Genomic DNA, 14763 nt, shown 5'->3' on the forward strand with positions numbered 1-14763 from the left:
TAAATTATTTTGCTATGTAAACATTGGGAAAAAAGTTTGGAAAAATTATAAAAATTATTTTTTAGCATTAGAGTAAAATAAGATCTAAAAACGGCATGAACACGAACGATCCATGTGTGCCCTGCACGGTTAATAGAATAATTTTGTCAAATTATTAAAAAAAATCTCTTTCCCTTTTATATATATATATATATATATATATATATATATATATATATATACATTATGAATATATTATGCGCAGCTATGAAGGCGTTGGATGACGAGTTGGAGCATTTACAAAGTGCTCTGGATCATTTGGAGAAGAAAAACGATGATATACATGCACAGTTGACCGAATTGCTGCAAGCGAATCGCGAAGCTAGGAAACAGTTTCAGGAATCAGTCCAAAAGCAACTCCAAGAGCAACAATCAAAGTGAAGATCATCTTTGTACTTAGAAAATTTTGTGTAATTTGCTAATTTGTTACATGAAGATACTCAAGTATTATTATTTTTAATCTTGTGAATTGTTTCATATATCTGTAAGAACAAACATTTTACAATCCTGTTCAATCAAATTATATTTGTCAGTGATTAGAAACTTCAACAGCATTCCTAGTAGAATAAAATGGAGTTAATTTTTTCAATATATGTATACACACATTTGAAAATATGTATTTTATTTAATTATAACATATATCAATGTTAGTTAAATTGCAATTGTAATTTTTAAAAGTTCTTATGTTACATGTTATGCGCAATACATGTTTTATTAAATTTTATTAAATATTTTATTTGTAGGATAATGATACACACAATATCTTAATAAATTAATATTTCTATATATATTAAATGTATAGATTTTGGCAATAGGATAAAACAAATATATTCTTAAAAATGTTAAATATATTTAGACAATGTTTCTAGCACGAATAAAATGGTTACCAGATATAACGTGACCGTCTTTGTATTCAGAATTATTCTGTGACAGTTTGTATAATACGCTAAACAAGAAGGGAATGTTTAAATAAACGATAAATGCATGTGAACAGTTATGTAAATTTTATTTGCATATAAACAAACAGATTTAATACAACTGTCGTTAGTAGTAAAAGTATTTCTAATCTACTAATTTTAGCTCTACAGCTATCCTATATCTAATAGTAAAGAACTTAATATTAAGTCTAATTAATGTTAGGTGTACAAATCAATAAACCATAATATAAATAGCGTGTAGATTCACACATGTAGGGATTCTGTGTTATAACATTAATTATTTAAGTAGTTTTAAAAGGATATTTCGGGAAGTAATCTAGCTGTCTCTTGCTGGCCCCTAATCGATCCTAAACAATAGTTCTTTCTTACAATATGTACATATATTAAGTGCAATCAACACTGATTTACCACCATGAAACGCGACATCAAGTGATAATCATAATCTTTAATTTCTTCGCTTACACTTTCTATTAATTTTTAAAAGTATTACAATCTGTGATATCTTAAGCAGTGTTCACACAACTATAAAACATATACATTTGTTTAATTGGAAATACTCCACTTAATATTTTTCATCAAACGTAAACTTGAGTTTAAATAGGTAAATACCATCTTATGTCGTAGAGAAACATCAAAACGAGCACGGTCATTACGAAATAAATTTTCAGAATATCAAATAAAAAAATATTTATCACACATTGAGAGAATTCATCACATTAAATATTTGTTCGGAAGATATCTATACATTTTTTAAATATTACCTTAAAATTTCAGACAGTTAGGATGCAAGCCTTTATGACAGAAGATGGTTAACTTTTGATTGTATATGGAATTATATAACAGATCTTACATAGATTTAAAAATAGCATGTATATACTTTACTTTTGTGATAGGTATAAAATTTAAAGATATCTATTTCTCTAAATTAAAATGAAACATGATAAGGATATCATAACTGTAACGTGTAGTTAACTTCTTATGTTTTATGTATACGTATATAGTTCGAGCAATCTGTTGTAGATGTGCACTAAATAAATGTAAATGATAGCAAAACAGTTATTACATACATAATCGATACACATGTCAAATAATCAATTTATCATATACTATAGCGTTAAAGGGGCCAAAATTTGATACATTGTTATCAGATTAATATACTGTTGTACATATTAAAGATAACTAACTTAATAAAGTAACTTATTAGGAAAACTTATTACTAAGGAAAATATTAAAGATTACTAACTTATTAAAGTTCAAGAATAAGATTTCAGTGCTTAATAAATTACTCCTTTAAAGCAAGAAATTCAATTTGATTTTTTTTATATGACTAAAATATTTTTTAAAAACCATTTAAATAAATTTTGTTAAAAATAATTCTCTCATAGCTGCTAGCAGCTAATTATTATATATTAATATATATTGTATAATGTACACGTTAATTACCATATTACATAAAATTATATATATAAAATACATACATAATAAAAATTATATATTATATTATATATAATTTTATATATATATATATATATATATATAATATATTTTATGAATATATATTATATTATATTATATTATACATATTATATTCTTCACGTATTTATAAAATGTATACATCAGAATATCTAAATTATGTATGAAATAAGAAAATTGTAAAGTTTTCATAAATTTATAATAAAAGTGCAAAAGCATTCTGATTTCAAAAAAGTATTTTTACATTCAAGAAACAAAGATTTTAACCACATTAAATACATAAAAATATCCAAGTTATTCAAAAATCTATATATAATTAATTCTAATACATAGAAAACACTGAAATCTTAATCTTGCACTATCACTTTTTATGGTAAAAGATACTTATACGAAGATACGCAAATTTATCAATCTAAATCATTAATCTAAATTGTAAATATATACACGAGTGTATATACAATACGAAAAGAAATTGTATTGTTTTATTACAAAACTAAGACAGCTCACATTAGAAGCGGAAAAGCGGGACTTATTAAAATTAATCGTAACTTGCACTGGTAACTTATCAATTCTGTTTCCATAATTTCACTCAAATGCACAGAAATTAGAAAATAAAAAAATGTGAAAAGTTAGAAACAGTGAAAAAATCATACCTTTTCATTAGATAATATGTATAAAATAAAAATAAAAAAACAAAGAGCGAAAAGAGTAGGATAAGTAAAAGATTGGTAAGGAAAGGTATGGGCTTAGAGTAGAAAGCAATGTTAGTGAAAAAAACATAAGATGTGCGAAATAGTAAATCAATTTTACAAAGTCGCCTTCTTGGCTTTTATGTACGTTAAAGGAAATAAATATTCTTGTTTTTTTCATTAAAAGTGCTACTTGAATCAATAGCATGAATGACAGAAAACGGTAATTGCTTTTCCCGCTTCTAATATGAATATTTTCTAACATCACACGTTCATCACCATATTCTTTATATTATCATTCTTTTTTTAAGTAGTCGAAAATCTAAAAGTGATTTCCATAGAAAAAATAAAAGAAAGGTAGATTTGAAGGTACATTGTACGCATAATATATAAAAAAAGAATATTATATAAAAGGGGATCGCATGTGCATGACTATTTTGTAACACATTTTACTTTAAATTTATTTCATTTTCAAAAGTTTACTAAGTTTCTTATGTAAACAATAGCATAATATGCTAATATATGTATATTAAATAAAATTTTATCGAAAGTCTAATACTATTTGTATAAAGATCTTGCGCAAAACGTTAAATGTAAAATAAAAATTTAATGTTATTTGTATAAAGATTTCGCATGGAACTTTAAGTAAATTGTATGACGTAAACTATAAAACAAATATCCTTATTTCCAAAATTATATCATTAATTATCAAAATAGCGTATTAATAACAACAACAAAAATTTGTATGTACTTCTTCAAATAACCTTTCTTTTATTTAATCTTTCTAGTATGTACATACGTACACATTTTTTTATCTTTAATATACTGTAAAATCTGATTTCTTACAGTTAAATCAATTTTTCATAAATTTTGCAATCGTGATGATTTGTAATGTAAGTTATACAACCGTAACATGCAATATTGATGTGAACAAAGCTTACTTTTATGCATCAATTGCACATTGCAAAATTTTAATTACTTGAATCTCTTGAAAACTAATCAAATCAAATAATTATTATCTTATTATAATCAGTTCGTTATAAAGATTTATAAATTTATAATGCATAATGTAAAGTGTAATTGAAATTTCAAACATTTACGAACTATTTTATTATGGACTGTATAATTATGACAAAATGAAAATCTTACTAATTTTGTCGTTCATATTTCTATACGTTTATTGTTTTGATTCTATTGTAATAAAATAAACGTGATTGTGTAATAATACTTACAGTTGTATTATAGTTACATTACTTTCTTTTGAAATTATAAACACAGATAATACTAATTTTGTTAATAGAACATATAAAAGGAAATATTATTACTTTTACGTTATTAAATGTTCAAATCAAAATTTATTTTCAATCAGATTAGATTTTCTAATGTAAATCCAATGGATTTGATGTGTCAAGCGCATATAAAAATACATGACATTGATTATTACATGTTGAAGCGACAGAATCATAGTGATTACGAAACATATATTGAGATTTTTATTCCTTTTTGTTCTGCTGATTAAAGATATCGTTTGTGTTTATCCAGTCTAAATAAAATTTAATCAAAGAATTAGATACGACAGTGATTAATCTGTAAAAGAATCTATTTATTAGCAATTTCTTTTTGTTAAAAAAAAGTAAATGTATCTTTTTATAATCTGATTGATATTTTGAAATTTACTTTCAAAATTTAGAGACAATTTTAATTGTAAAATATTATAACAAAGATAATAAATATAATATACATTAAATTTATGATAAAACTTAAAAAAAAAAAAAAAAACATACATATACGAGTTATTTAAAAAGACAAGAGAAAGGTTAAAAATGTATTAGAAGTAAAAGGAAAACTTACTGTAATCAACGGTGTTTACGATTTCGAATTCATATTATTTGGTAATATAGCATTAGTTGGAATCGTATCGTCCTCTATATCCATATAATTCATGCCAACATTGTTTGTCTCTATATCTGATGTTTCTGATGGATTTTCGAAAATCAAATCTGGAATGGATTGGTTGTAGTAGAGATTATTGGGATTAAATGTCATAAGTTGTTGACCACGAGCAGATTCATTGGCAGAATCTGAAACAGTAGATTAAATTAAAATTATCTCTTTCATTTCATTAATTTTATACAATTAAATAAAGTCTTAGCTTCGTAATCACATTATGATACAATTATAATACACAAATGTAAAAAAAAAACATCTTTCTGTATAATATATATACACACGCACACGCACACACATACACACAGTCATTTTAAGTAACGCATTAAATTTTCTCGAAAACTAAGGTTTATATCAAAAAATGTTTCGTACAAAAGATTTATGACTTTAAGGGGAACATTGATTTATTTTTTTCGAAAGTAAGGATTTCCATTTTAAAAATTAAAGTTGATCTCCATATGACCTTAGTACGTACACCGAAGGTTAATTTTATGTCCTCCTTGGAGTTGTAAAACTTTGGTACAAAACATTTGTTTATACAAGCCTTGATTTTCGAGAAAAATCAATAAATCATTTTAAATGACTCGGCCTGTATATGCGCACGTATAAAATGTAGTATATAACATATAAAAATATATGAAATATATATGTAATCTCACACACACACACACACACACACACGCGCGCGCGCGCGCGCGCGCGCGCGCGCAAATAATTCAAAAATTTTCCATTCAACAGAATTTTGAAGAAAGTTGCAAATACAACAAAAAAAAATAAACTAATATACATGCACGCACGCACGCACGCACGCACATCCCTGAATGGAAAACCTTTGAATTATATAAAAAATTTTATTAAAATAAAAAAGTTGAATTTCTGAACTGTTGACATTAAAACTTACTTGTATCATCAGCCTTTATGGAATCAAAATTTGGATCCAATTCTGGAGTAATTGGTAATGGCAAATTCAATAAATCATCCCCCAAGATATTATTATCTGCACCAAGATACTATTAAAAGAAAAAGTATCAATATTAACATTTTTAATAAATGTTCTTCTCTATGAAGAAATCTTAAATTATTATTCTTGCAAAGTTTTTTATCTAACATGTAAAAAATGTTTAATTTGGCTTTATATTTTACCTCAAGTAAAAAACCAATTGAATTAGGGTCATAATTCGAGTCACTATTATTCAGATTCGACAAAGTGTCACGCAGATAACTGGTTAAGCTATGTTGCGTTGATTCCACCTGTTTCTTTATCTGTTCCCTATACATAAATTAATAATGATTAAAATAATACAATTATAATATTTATGTATTACTAAAGTAAAAAAAAAAACAAAAAGTTCCAAGTAGGATAAAACCTGAAAGATAATTATTTACACAATAAGATAAAATAACAATTTTTATGACATGCATAAAAAAAGAAAAATAAAACCTTTATTTCTTCATCGTTTCATATATATATATTAATAAGCACTGTACTGTATAAAACATAATTTGTTTTTAAAATAATCTAAGAAAATCGCTTGAAAACTATTTTAAAAGATGGAAAAATTTATCTACGTCTATGTAATAAAAAAGTTCATATCCAATATAACATATAAAAAAAACAATACCTCTTCTTTTTAATTAATAATTTCCACTATAGAATTAAGTGGAAGTTGTTAATAAAAACAAACTTACGTTGAGCCTAACCTGTATTTAGCATCAGAGGGACTGATACGGCTCACCGATAAATCTTGTGATGAACTCGTGCTGGCCACATCATAGTTGTTATTTTCTTTCTGTGATTTTATCGTTCCATTTTTGTATGGCTCATTGTAACTTCTCATTAAAACACTTCTTCCATTATCCATTTGATTAAGCATTTTATTCGTTTTAAGACTGCTATCGTCTTCTATATTCTCAACATTATTTTGACTATTACTATCATCGGTCGTTTTTGAGCCACCAATTAACTCTTGTAAATTCATTATAGACCCATCATCATGAACAACTTTCATATTTTCTATCTCTGTATCAACTGAATCCATATCAGTATTGATATCTTGAGATTTAATGTTTGCAGCCATTGCCGCGAGTTTAGAACTACGCACAGTTGCTGAAGGTACTGGTTTAGAATCAATGAACTCATTTTTCAATAATGTCATAGGCTCGTCTTTGTTGGCAGATATAAGCGTATCCAGTTGTTCTCTAAACAAATATAAGACCAATTTATATTTTTATTTTATGATATAGGCTTAAATTCTCTTTATATAATTATTAAACATTTAAACATATATTACTGCCACATCATAGTTGTATTCTTTTATATATATTATTCTAGTAATACAGTAAAAAATTGTGCATGTTCAAAAGCAACATAAAAGGTAAAAATTCATGCAATATATTATACCAGAATATTGTGATAGCCATAAAATAAAAAAAGAAAATATGTAAAGATCAATATTATGCAGAAATTATATATATAAATTGAAGAAATTTTTCCTAATAGCAGAAAAAGATCTCGTCTTTCTATCTTTTTCTCTCAATATACATATAAAGAATATGTTTTCTATAATAAGAAGAGATCATAGTTTTATCAAAGCGTATTTAGAAGGAACATTCTAGAGGAAAAATCAATAATATAAGATGACAGTTTGATTAAAAAAAAATAATTTATATGAATTTGTGTCTAATTCAATTCTGAATGGTTTAAATGTGTAAACAAATTGGCATTTCATTCAAATTGTAGAAAAATAAAAATAATAATATAAACATTAATTATATATTGCATGTTAAAATAATTTTTATGTTTGATTAGTGGAAAAGATATTAATATCGTAAAAATAATATAGAAATTTACATTAAAAAACCTAAGAAAAATAATATTGCACAATGCAATATAAGAAAACATCACAAATATAGCATAGTAAAAATCTATAAATATTGAGCTACAATGAAAAAGAAATAATTCATAGGTTCATTAAAGATTTTAAGAATTTAATATGCTTTCCACAGAAAATAACGATAAAATACTAAAAATGTATTCCTTTGCCTTTCTCCATCTTATCACCTTTGTTGTTATATTCATTTGTGATCATAACTTTACGATAGAACTGACACAAAACTGACTTATGCAAAGAAATACCATAGTAACTTTAATATAACGCTCTAGCTACAGACAAATCTTAGAACATCAATACTAAATGACAATACAATAATACAACAATTAATCAACCTGGTTTTTTTTCCATTCTCCAATGACGGAATCAAAATTTTGACAGGCATGTTGTTTTTCCTCCTAGTAACATTTAGATAAATAAAATTTATATAAGATTTTAACATTTAAATATTACTAAATTTTAACTGAATGCAATTAATCGTTATGTAAAAATATTAGCTTAAAACAAATTTCAGTAATTTGGATTTTTCAAATTATTTGTATATTTGTTATAGATTATATCATCAATAATAACCTTTATGATGTATATTAGATTTCTGAGTGGTATTTAATAGAACAAACTATTTATAATAAAACTATCTAAATTTATAAGTAAATCATAAATATAAGTAAATAAATTTATAAGTAAATCGATTTCCCGATTTTCCCTCTAATATATTCCTTTTAACAGCAACATCAGCAATAGCAACACCCAACAGCATCAAAACTCCTTTCTTGTCGTAAAAAAAAGTAAATTTTTCATGCAAAATTTTGAATAAATTTTTCTTAATAAAAATTTTCATGGTCAATACTTAGTAATTAAGTTTAAGGTAAGATTGCAATAAATTACAATAAGTTCAATTTTCATTTTTAATTTATAAGATTATCGAAATACTTTATGTTTTTTGATATTTCTTCCAACAAAAATCAATTGCAGATTTCACAAAGAATTACATCACAAATCAATTTTCTGAAAATACTGTACCTATTATAATGTTCTATGAGTTTATTTTATCTATATGTTGTTTATATTTTATCTATAATATAGTCTTCTAGCAATTAACTTAATTAAAATCACAACAGGATTACTGATAATTAAAAAACAAAAAATAATAATTTGGCTAAAACTGAAAATCAGCGCAGTAAATGGTACGCAAAGTAATTGTAAATTAGCCCAAATTATTATTTCGTTTTCTAGAAATTAACTTATATGTATAAATGTTAAAAATAGACTTTAAAAATATGAATCTAAATTTACTTCTTTTTGCCCTTGCAAAAACGTCTCATTCCAGCTGTGCTTATGTTCATCTTAGGCGGTTCATCTTTAAATACACAAATAGTATTTTCCGTGGTTGCATTATCTGTCAGTATTCCAATATGCTCTGCTGGACTTTGAACAGTTGGAGATTCAGTTTCTAATAGGCTAATAAAAATATTAAAAAATATATTAATATTAAAAAAATATTAATATCAATACATTTATAACCTATTATAATGTTTGTAACATGCATAACAAATATTATACATATGGCCCTAGAATATATATGATATATAAATACATGTTATAAACTGTTAAGGATATATCCTAATTAAAATATAATTTATATATTATACTAAAAAAAACTCCAAAATTTGAATTTGTTAACTAAAAAAAGTAATATGTATAAAATTGATATACTTACTCATAACAGTCTACATCTGAGTCTACAGCTTCCGATGCATCAAGCTCATGAATTACTGGTCCAGGATTCTCTTGCTGCTACAATGCGGAAATAAATATTTATTATTGTAGCATTTAATGTAAAAATAAACACAAGTAATGCAATTACAATATTACCTTCAACAATTTGCATCGTTTTTGTGAATGGCTTGAATCATTTATCATTAATGGATATGGCCTCTTAACACTTCTTGATGGTTGCACAACATCAGCAAGAAATTGAATTAGTTTATTAATAATATTTTGCTGTTTTAAATGTTTCTGTCTCATGTCCACTAATTCTTTCCACAATGTTACATTTTCAATTTTCATTTCTTTTAAAGCATTATCTAGAGTGTCTTGACGACCTTTCAAGGTTCTTACTTCATCTAATATCTGATCCATTTCTGTTCTTATAGGATAAGTAACTGAATTTGTTACTTGATTTTTCTTAGCTGGGACCTAATAAAAAATTAATATAATTTCATAGTTATTTATCATTATCATTACATAAAATTAACGTAACGTTTAATTTTTTGCAATTCAGATTTTTATTTAAACTTATATCTTTTTTCGTTGCAAAAAGATTTTTCAGACCTCTCTGATTTTTTCTTAAAAGGATTTAAAAATAACAGAAAAATTTCTTATATATTTCAAGAACTATATGTTATACTATATTACATTATTAAGAACTATATGTTATACTATATTACATTATTAAGAACTATATGTTATACTATATTACATTATATTTTATAAATGTCTTAATTTTATTACTAATTTTATTACTAATTTTATTACTAATTTTATTACTTTTGCAAAAGATTCTTTTATATTTAATGATCTATTTTCAGAAAACTTAAGAACATCATGCATCTACAAGATAGTAATAAATTTAAGATGTATTAGTAATAAAATTAAGACATATATATATATATATATATATACATACACACACACACATATATATGTATGTATACTTTTTTAAACTTTTCTGAATTAATTTAGATTTATAGGTCTTTCAAAGATAGAACAAAATAGGAATCAAATGTTTTATCATACCATAAAACATTTCAACACTTACTTTTCTTTTAATATTCTGTGCTAAATGAGGTTGATCTCTACGAAAGTACGGATTTGCAAATTCCATTTCATCTTTATCACATTTTAGGCCACCCATTTCTGGAGATACCTTCTTGTGGAATCCATCTAATACATTAAGGAACATTAGTAAATATTGTTTATTGTTTCCTTATTTTGATGTCTACCAATGTTTTAAAAAAGATTATATAAAAATAGCAAAAAAAAACTTACACATATTCAGCTGTCGTACAAAACTGGGCATTTTCCTATGTTTGAAATAATTTGATAATTTTTTTGTAAACACTTCTTGATTTTTAACAATAAGACTATCTCCATTCTGGAAAAAAAAAATTATGTACTGGAAATCTTGTATATCAAAATATGACAAAGCATATATCATTCATAGATCTGTTTTATTTTTAGTTGAACTAAGGTACATTCATATATTTAAAATAATGTAGATATGTATGGCAAAAGCAAAGTAAAAAGTTTTAAGTTCAGCTTAGTACAATGACAAGAATAACAAACAAGAAGAACAAACTTCATTATAATCTCGAAATATCAAATTATAGTCTATTTTGAATTAGAGCGTTAGCATATATTCAATCAGATTTTGCTAAAAGTTGCAATTCATTTGTGGTTGAGATTTATTTGTTGCTACAATTCATTTGTCGCTATCTCCAGACTTACAATTAGTTTAATATTTCATTTTTTGTATTATACAACAAATTTTTCAAGTATGTTGATTGATTACGCAATAAAAAAGCTCTAAATCTTTAAAAATTTTTTATCTTGAGCCAATGAAGCGCGAGATATTACAGTGTCTCCTGAGATCTTATTTTCGAGAAATATTGCATATAAAAGTACTATAGTATACGTTACATATATTATATTTTTATATAATTTTGTATATAACATAGATTCAAGAATATAAGTCCAGAATCCATACTCTGTACCTCTTGTAATAACAATGTAGATATATTACTTAATATATGTTCTAAGATATATTGCTGCGCAGATATTATATATAATAAAAAAATTGCGCAACGGGATGTGTGAAGTTGGCATGTTTCGAAATCGTATCAGAGTTCTGGATTATTCGGTTGAAAAGGAAGAGTTCTTGATAGTTTTCAGAAATAGTTCTGTCCATTATAATAATAGGAACGCTAGTACTCGACAAAAGACATCAAATGAATTATTCAAAATTCTTTGATAATAATGTTGAATGTGAAGTTAGCACCCCCATTTTTCAAGATATTTTTGTTGTTATAATGGACAGAACTATCTCTGAAAACTATCAAGAACTCTTTCTTTTCGTCTGAGTAATTCAGAACTTTGATCAGAAATATGATTTTGAAACATGGGAGTGCCAACTTAATACATCCGTCACGAGTCTTAATAGTATTTTATTATATTATTTGATAAAATACGTATTAGTCATTTTATGATTCGAGATATTTCACTTTAACATTGAGATTAGAACAGCGTCCACAAGATTAATGTACTGAGTGAGCACTAGCGTCCGATTGAATTCGCTATTAGGCAGGACCGATAAAAGGCCTGTTTCTTTTTATTTAACTTTCACACCATTCATCTTTTTTCTTTTTTTCCAACATGGAGAGAAAAGAAAAAAAGATAAATCGTGCAAAAAGTTCAGCTGAAATCAACAAGCCTAAACTGAACAAGATTTTACTGTTTTATCCATATCTAATGAGGGCGCTAGTATCGTTAAAAAATTTTCTAATTTATTGATTCTGTCTTGATTTGAACATGAGCGAGATCTAATAGCCCATATCACCAATTGGCAAATTTAATACAAAATTTTCTGATGTAATATACTACAAAATTTCTGAGCATCTACTAATGTGAATGCTTCGAATTTATAATGCAACATGGTATTGAACACATAACCAATTGTGTAAGTTTTACAAATAATATATTTGTTTCATTTATCACATTTTATTTATATATATTTGTACAGGCATAATAAAAGGAATAAGAGACAAGGAATTGAACATAAGAAATCAGGCAAGTCAGAGTAGAGCGAAAAATTATCTGCCTCTATCATCTGACTAATTCTTTATGTTCAATTCCCTGTTCCTTATTTCTTTCATTATATTTCTTTCATGTCTGAGTCCTAATAATATTTTAGTTATGTAATAGTATGTGATCCAATTAAATTAGGTAGTAATCAATTGAAATACCTAGTAGTCCAAATACAATTGAATTACGTAGTCCAGAGCTACGTGGTATTACAACAATTGAAATATCTAATAGTCCAAATATAATTGAATTATGTAGTAGTTTAGAGCCACGGTATTACAAATACATAACCAACCATGTTAAGTTTTACAAACAATATCGTGATTTGTTTCATTTATCATACATCTTATTTATAATACATGATAATAATAGTAAGTCAAAATAATAATAGTCGAAATTAGTCCTTCCAAAGAAGATCCACCTCCGACACCCTGATTAAACTCGTATTTAACTGTACGTTAGATAGCATTCAAAATTCTCTCCAAAAATAAAACAAAAAAGGTCACAGAGATCGGCAGCGGTCTTTTGATGGGAGTAATGAAGCGTCGATACAATCAAGCGACAATTGGTAGCACACGAGAATTAATAGCAATCGCGTACAGCGTAGAGTTCAAGCAAAACGCGACGCAAATAAGATGCTGTTTTTGGAATGGAAGGTGCACCGTAGCGGGTCGATGTTGCTTCGATAGTACACGTTTATCGATGTTTATTAGTTTACAGTTATCAACGCGACTGTTGTCAACGAAATTTTGTCGATGCGGTGTGATCGCCGGCACAGTGATTGTCGGCGCGGTGGTTTTCGGCGCGATTGTTGCCGATGTTAATTCGTCGTTCACGCGGTTGTTAACGCGATCGTTGTTACTCGCCAGCGAGGCGAACGGGAATCGAAGAGTGGCTGCTATATACGGCACCGACCCTATTGCTACATGTGCCTTTACGCGGAATAGTGGCAGCTCGGATTTTCGCGGACGAAGCGGGTAAACAAGAATATACTCACGGGTGACCAGGAAATCCAATCGTTGTATTCCGGTTTCTGGAGCATTATCCAAAGCTTGGCAACGAACGGCGCTGCGTCCGGACCAAGTTCCGCTGCTGGACGCATCTCGGCGTGTTGCGTTGAGTTCGGTCCGTGAGCGAGATCTCGTGTGCTTCTGCGTCGATCGCAGGGAACGTTGCGCATTCACAAACGGGAACAGCAATAATGGCCGAACGCTGACGATGTTGTTCTGCTGCGGCCTGCAACTGCAGAGTGTGCGGCAGTGGTGCCACCATGGTGTATGTATTCTTACACCATGGGTGCCACCACTGATGCTGGTAGAGTGGGGAGGAAGAGATGTCCTACGAACGAAATTACTATCTCTCATTGGCCGCCAAACACGTCAGTAACTTGAGTATCCTTCGTTCTGCGTCGCGATACGACTATTTTGACGATGACGTTAACGCATGCGCAGTCGGACGCAGCAGCAACGTGGGTATGCAATCAATTGAATTCCATAGACATAATAGCGTTTTCGATTTGTTGACTCGATCTGACTCCGAGTCAAAATAGTCTGTTCTTTTTAGCGTTTCTTGTACATTTAATTATTTTTTTATAGCTAAAAAAAAAAAAACTATCGACTCGGAGTCGGATCGAGTCAACAAATCGAATATGCTATTAGATCCAAAGCACATGAAATGCATAATGCGGCATAAGCATAGCACAAAGAGGCTAGACCAATGAGCAGCCAGCATAAAGTCGCCATATTGATTTACATAAGATTCTCATTGGTCTAGCCGTCTTATGTTGTGCTTAAGCTTTGTTAGTGTCGGTCCACAATAAGGACTTAAAGCCTTACGCCGTAAGATATTGACCAATTACAATCGATTATTCTTCTTATATTAGACTACGATTGGTCTATTTCTTACGGCTAGATCGGGAGAGCA

The 14763-nt window shown here is 27.4% G+C and overlaps 2 protein-coding genes across 6 annotated transcripts in view; one reads left to right on the plus strand and one right to left on the minus strand.

Annotated features, from left to right (window-relative positions):
- Positions 1 to 763, plus strand: part of LOC105452380 (UPF0184 protein C9orf16 homolog) — a 1471-nt gene extending 708 nt beyond the window's left edge. Inside the window, exon 2 of the mRNA XM_011693420.1 lies at positions 245 to 763. Coding sequence (XP_011691722.1) covers positions 245 to 420 — 176 coding nt within the window. The 3' untranslated portion in view covers positions 421 to 763. The remainder of the gene's footprint in view (positions 1 to 244) is intronic.
- Positions 764 to 4474: 3711 nt separating this feature from the next.
- Positions 4475 to 14099, minus strand: LOC105452381 (heat shock factor protein-like). 5 transcript variants are annotated; one of them, XM_011693423.1, is made up of 12 exons: positions 13838 to 14099; positions 11029 to 11134; positions 10799 to 10923; positions 9853 to 10176; positions 9698 to 9771; positions 9274 to 9438; positions 8313 to 8375; positions 6776 to 7285; positions 6230 to 6356; positions 5988 to 6096; positions 4991 to 5220; positions 4475 to 4726 (listed from the first exon to the last, which is right to left on the minus strand). In XM_011693423.1, the coding sequence occupies exons 1-11, from the start codon at positions 14018 to 14020 to the stop codon at positions 5006 to 5008; spliced, it is 2001 nt and encodes a 666-aa protein (XP_011691725.1). In that variant the 5' UTR covers positions 14021 to 14099; the 3' UTR covers positions 4475 to 4726; positions 4991 to 5005. The 5 variants fall into 5 exon arrangements, with proteins under 5 accessions (XP_011691725.1, XP_011691726.1, XP_011691724.1 ...); XM_011693424.1 differs by having other exon boundaries at positions 6788 to 7285; positions 9698 to 9774; XM_011693422.1 differs by having other exon boundaries at positions 4475 to 4682; positions 9698 to 9774.
- Between the last annotated feature and the right edge of the window lie 664 nt (positions 14100 to 14763).

The sequence above is a fragment of the Wasmannia auropunctata genome, unplaced genomic scaffold, assembly GCF_000956235.1.
Source record: "Wasmannia auropunctata unplaced genomic scaffold, wasmannia.A_1.0 LD336032.1, whole genome shotgun sequence".
Taxonomy (NCBI): Eukaryota; Metazoa; Arthropoda; class Insecta; order Hymenoptera; family Formicidae; genus Wasmannia; species Wasmannia auropunctata.

Excerpts from the sequence above, each read along its gene's own strand:
- LOC105452381 (XM_011693422.1), bottom strand. The coding sequence starts at position 14,020 with ATGCGCAACGTTCCCTGCGATCGACGCAGAAGCACACGAGATCTCGCT. Across the intron at positions 10,924-11,028 it reads TGTACGACAGCTGAATATGT|ATGGATTCCACAAGAAGGTA; the intron begins GTAAGTTTTTTT and ends TTAATGTATTAG. Across the intron at positions 8,376-9,273 it reads TTTTGCAAGGGCAAAAAGAA|GAGGAAAAACAACATGCCTG; the intron begins GTAAATTTAGAT and ends AAATGTTACTAG.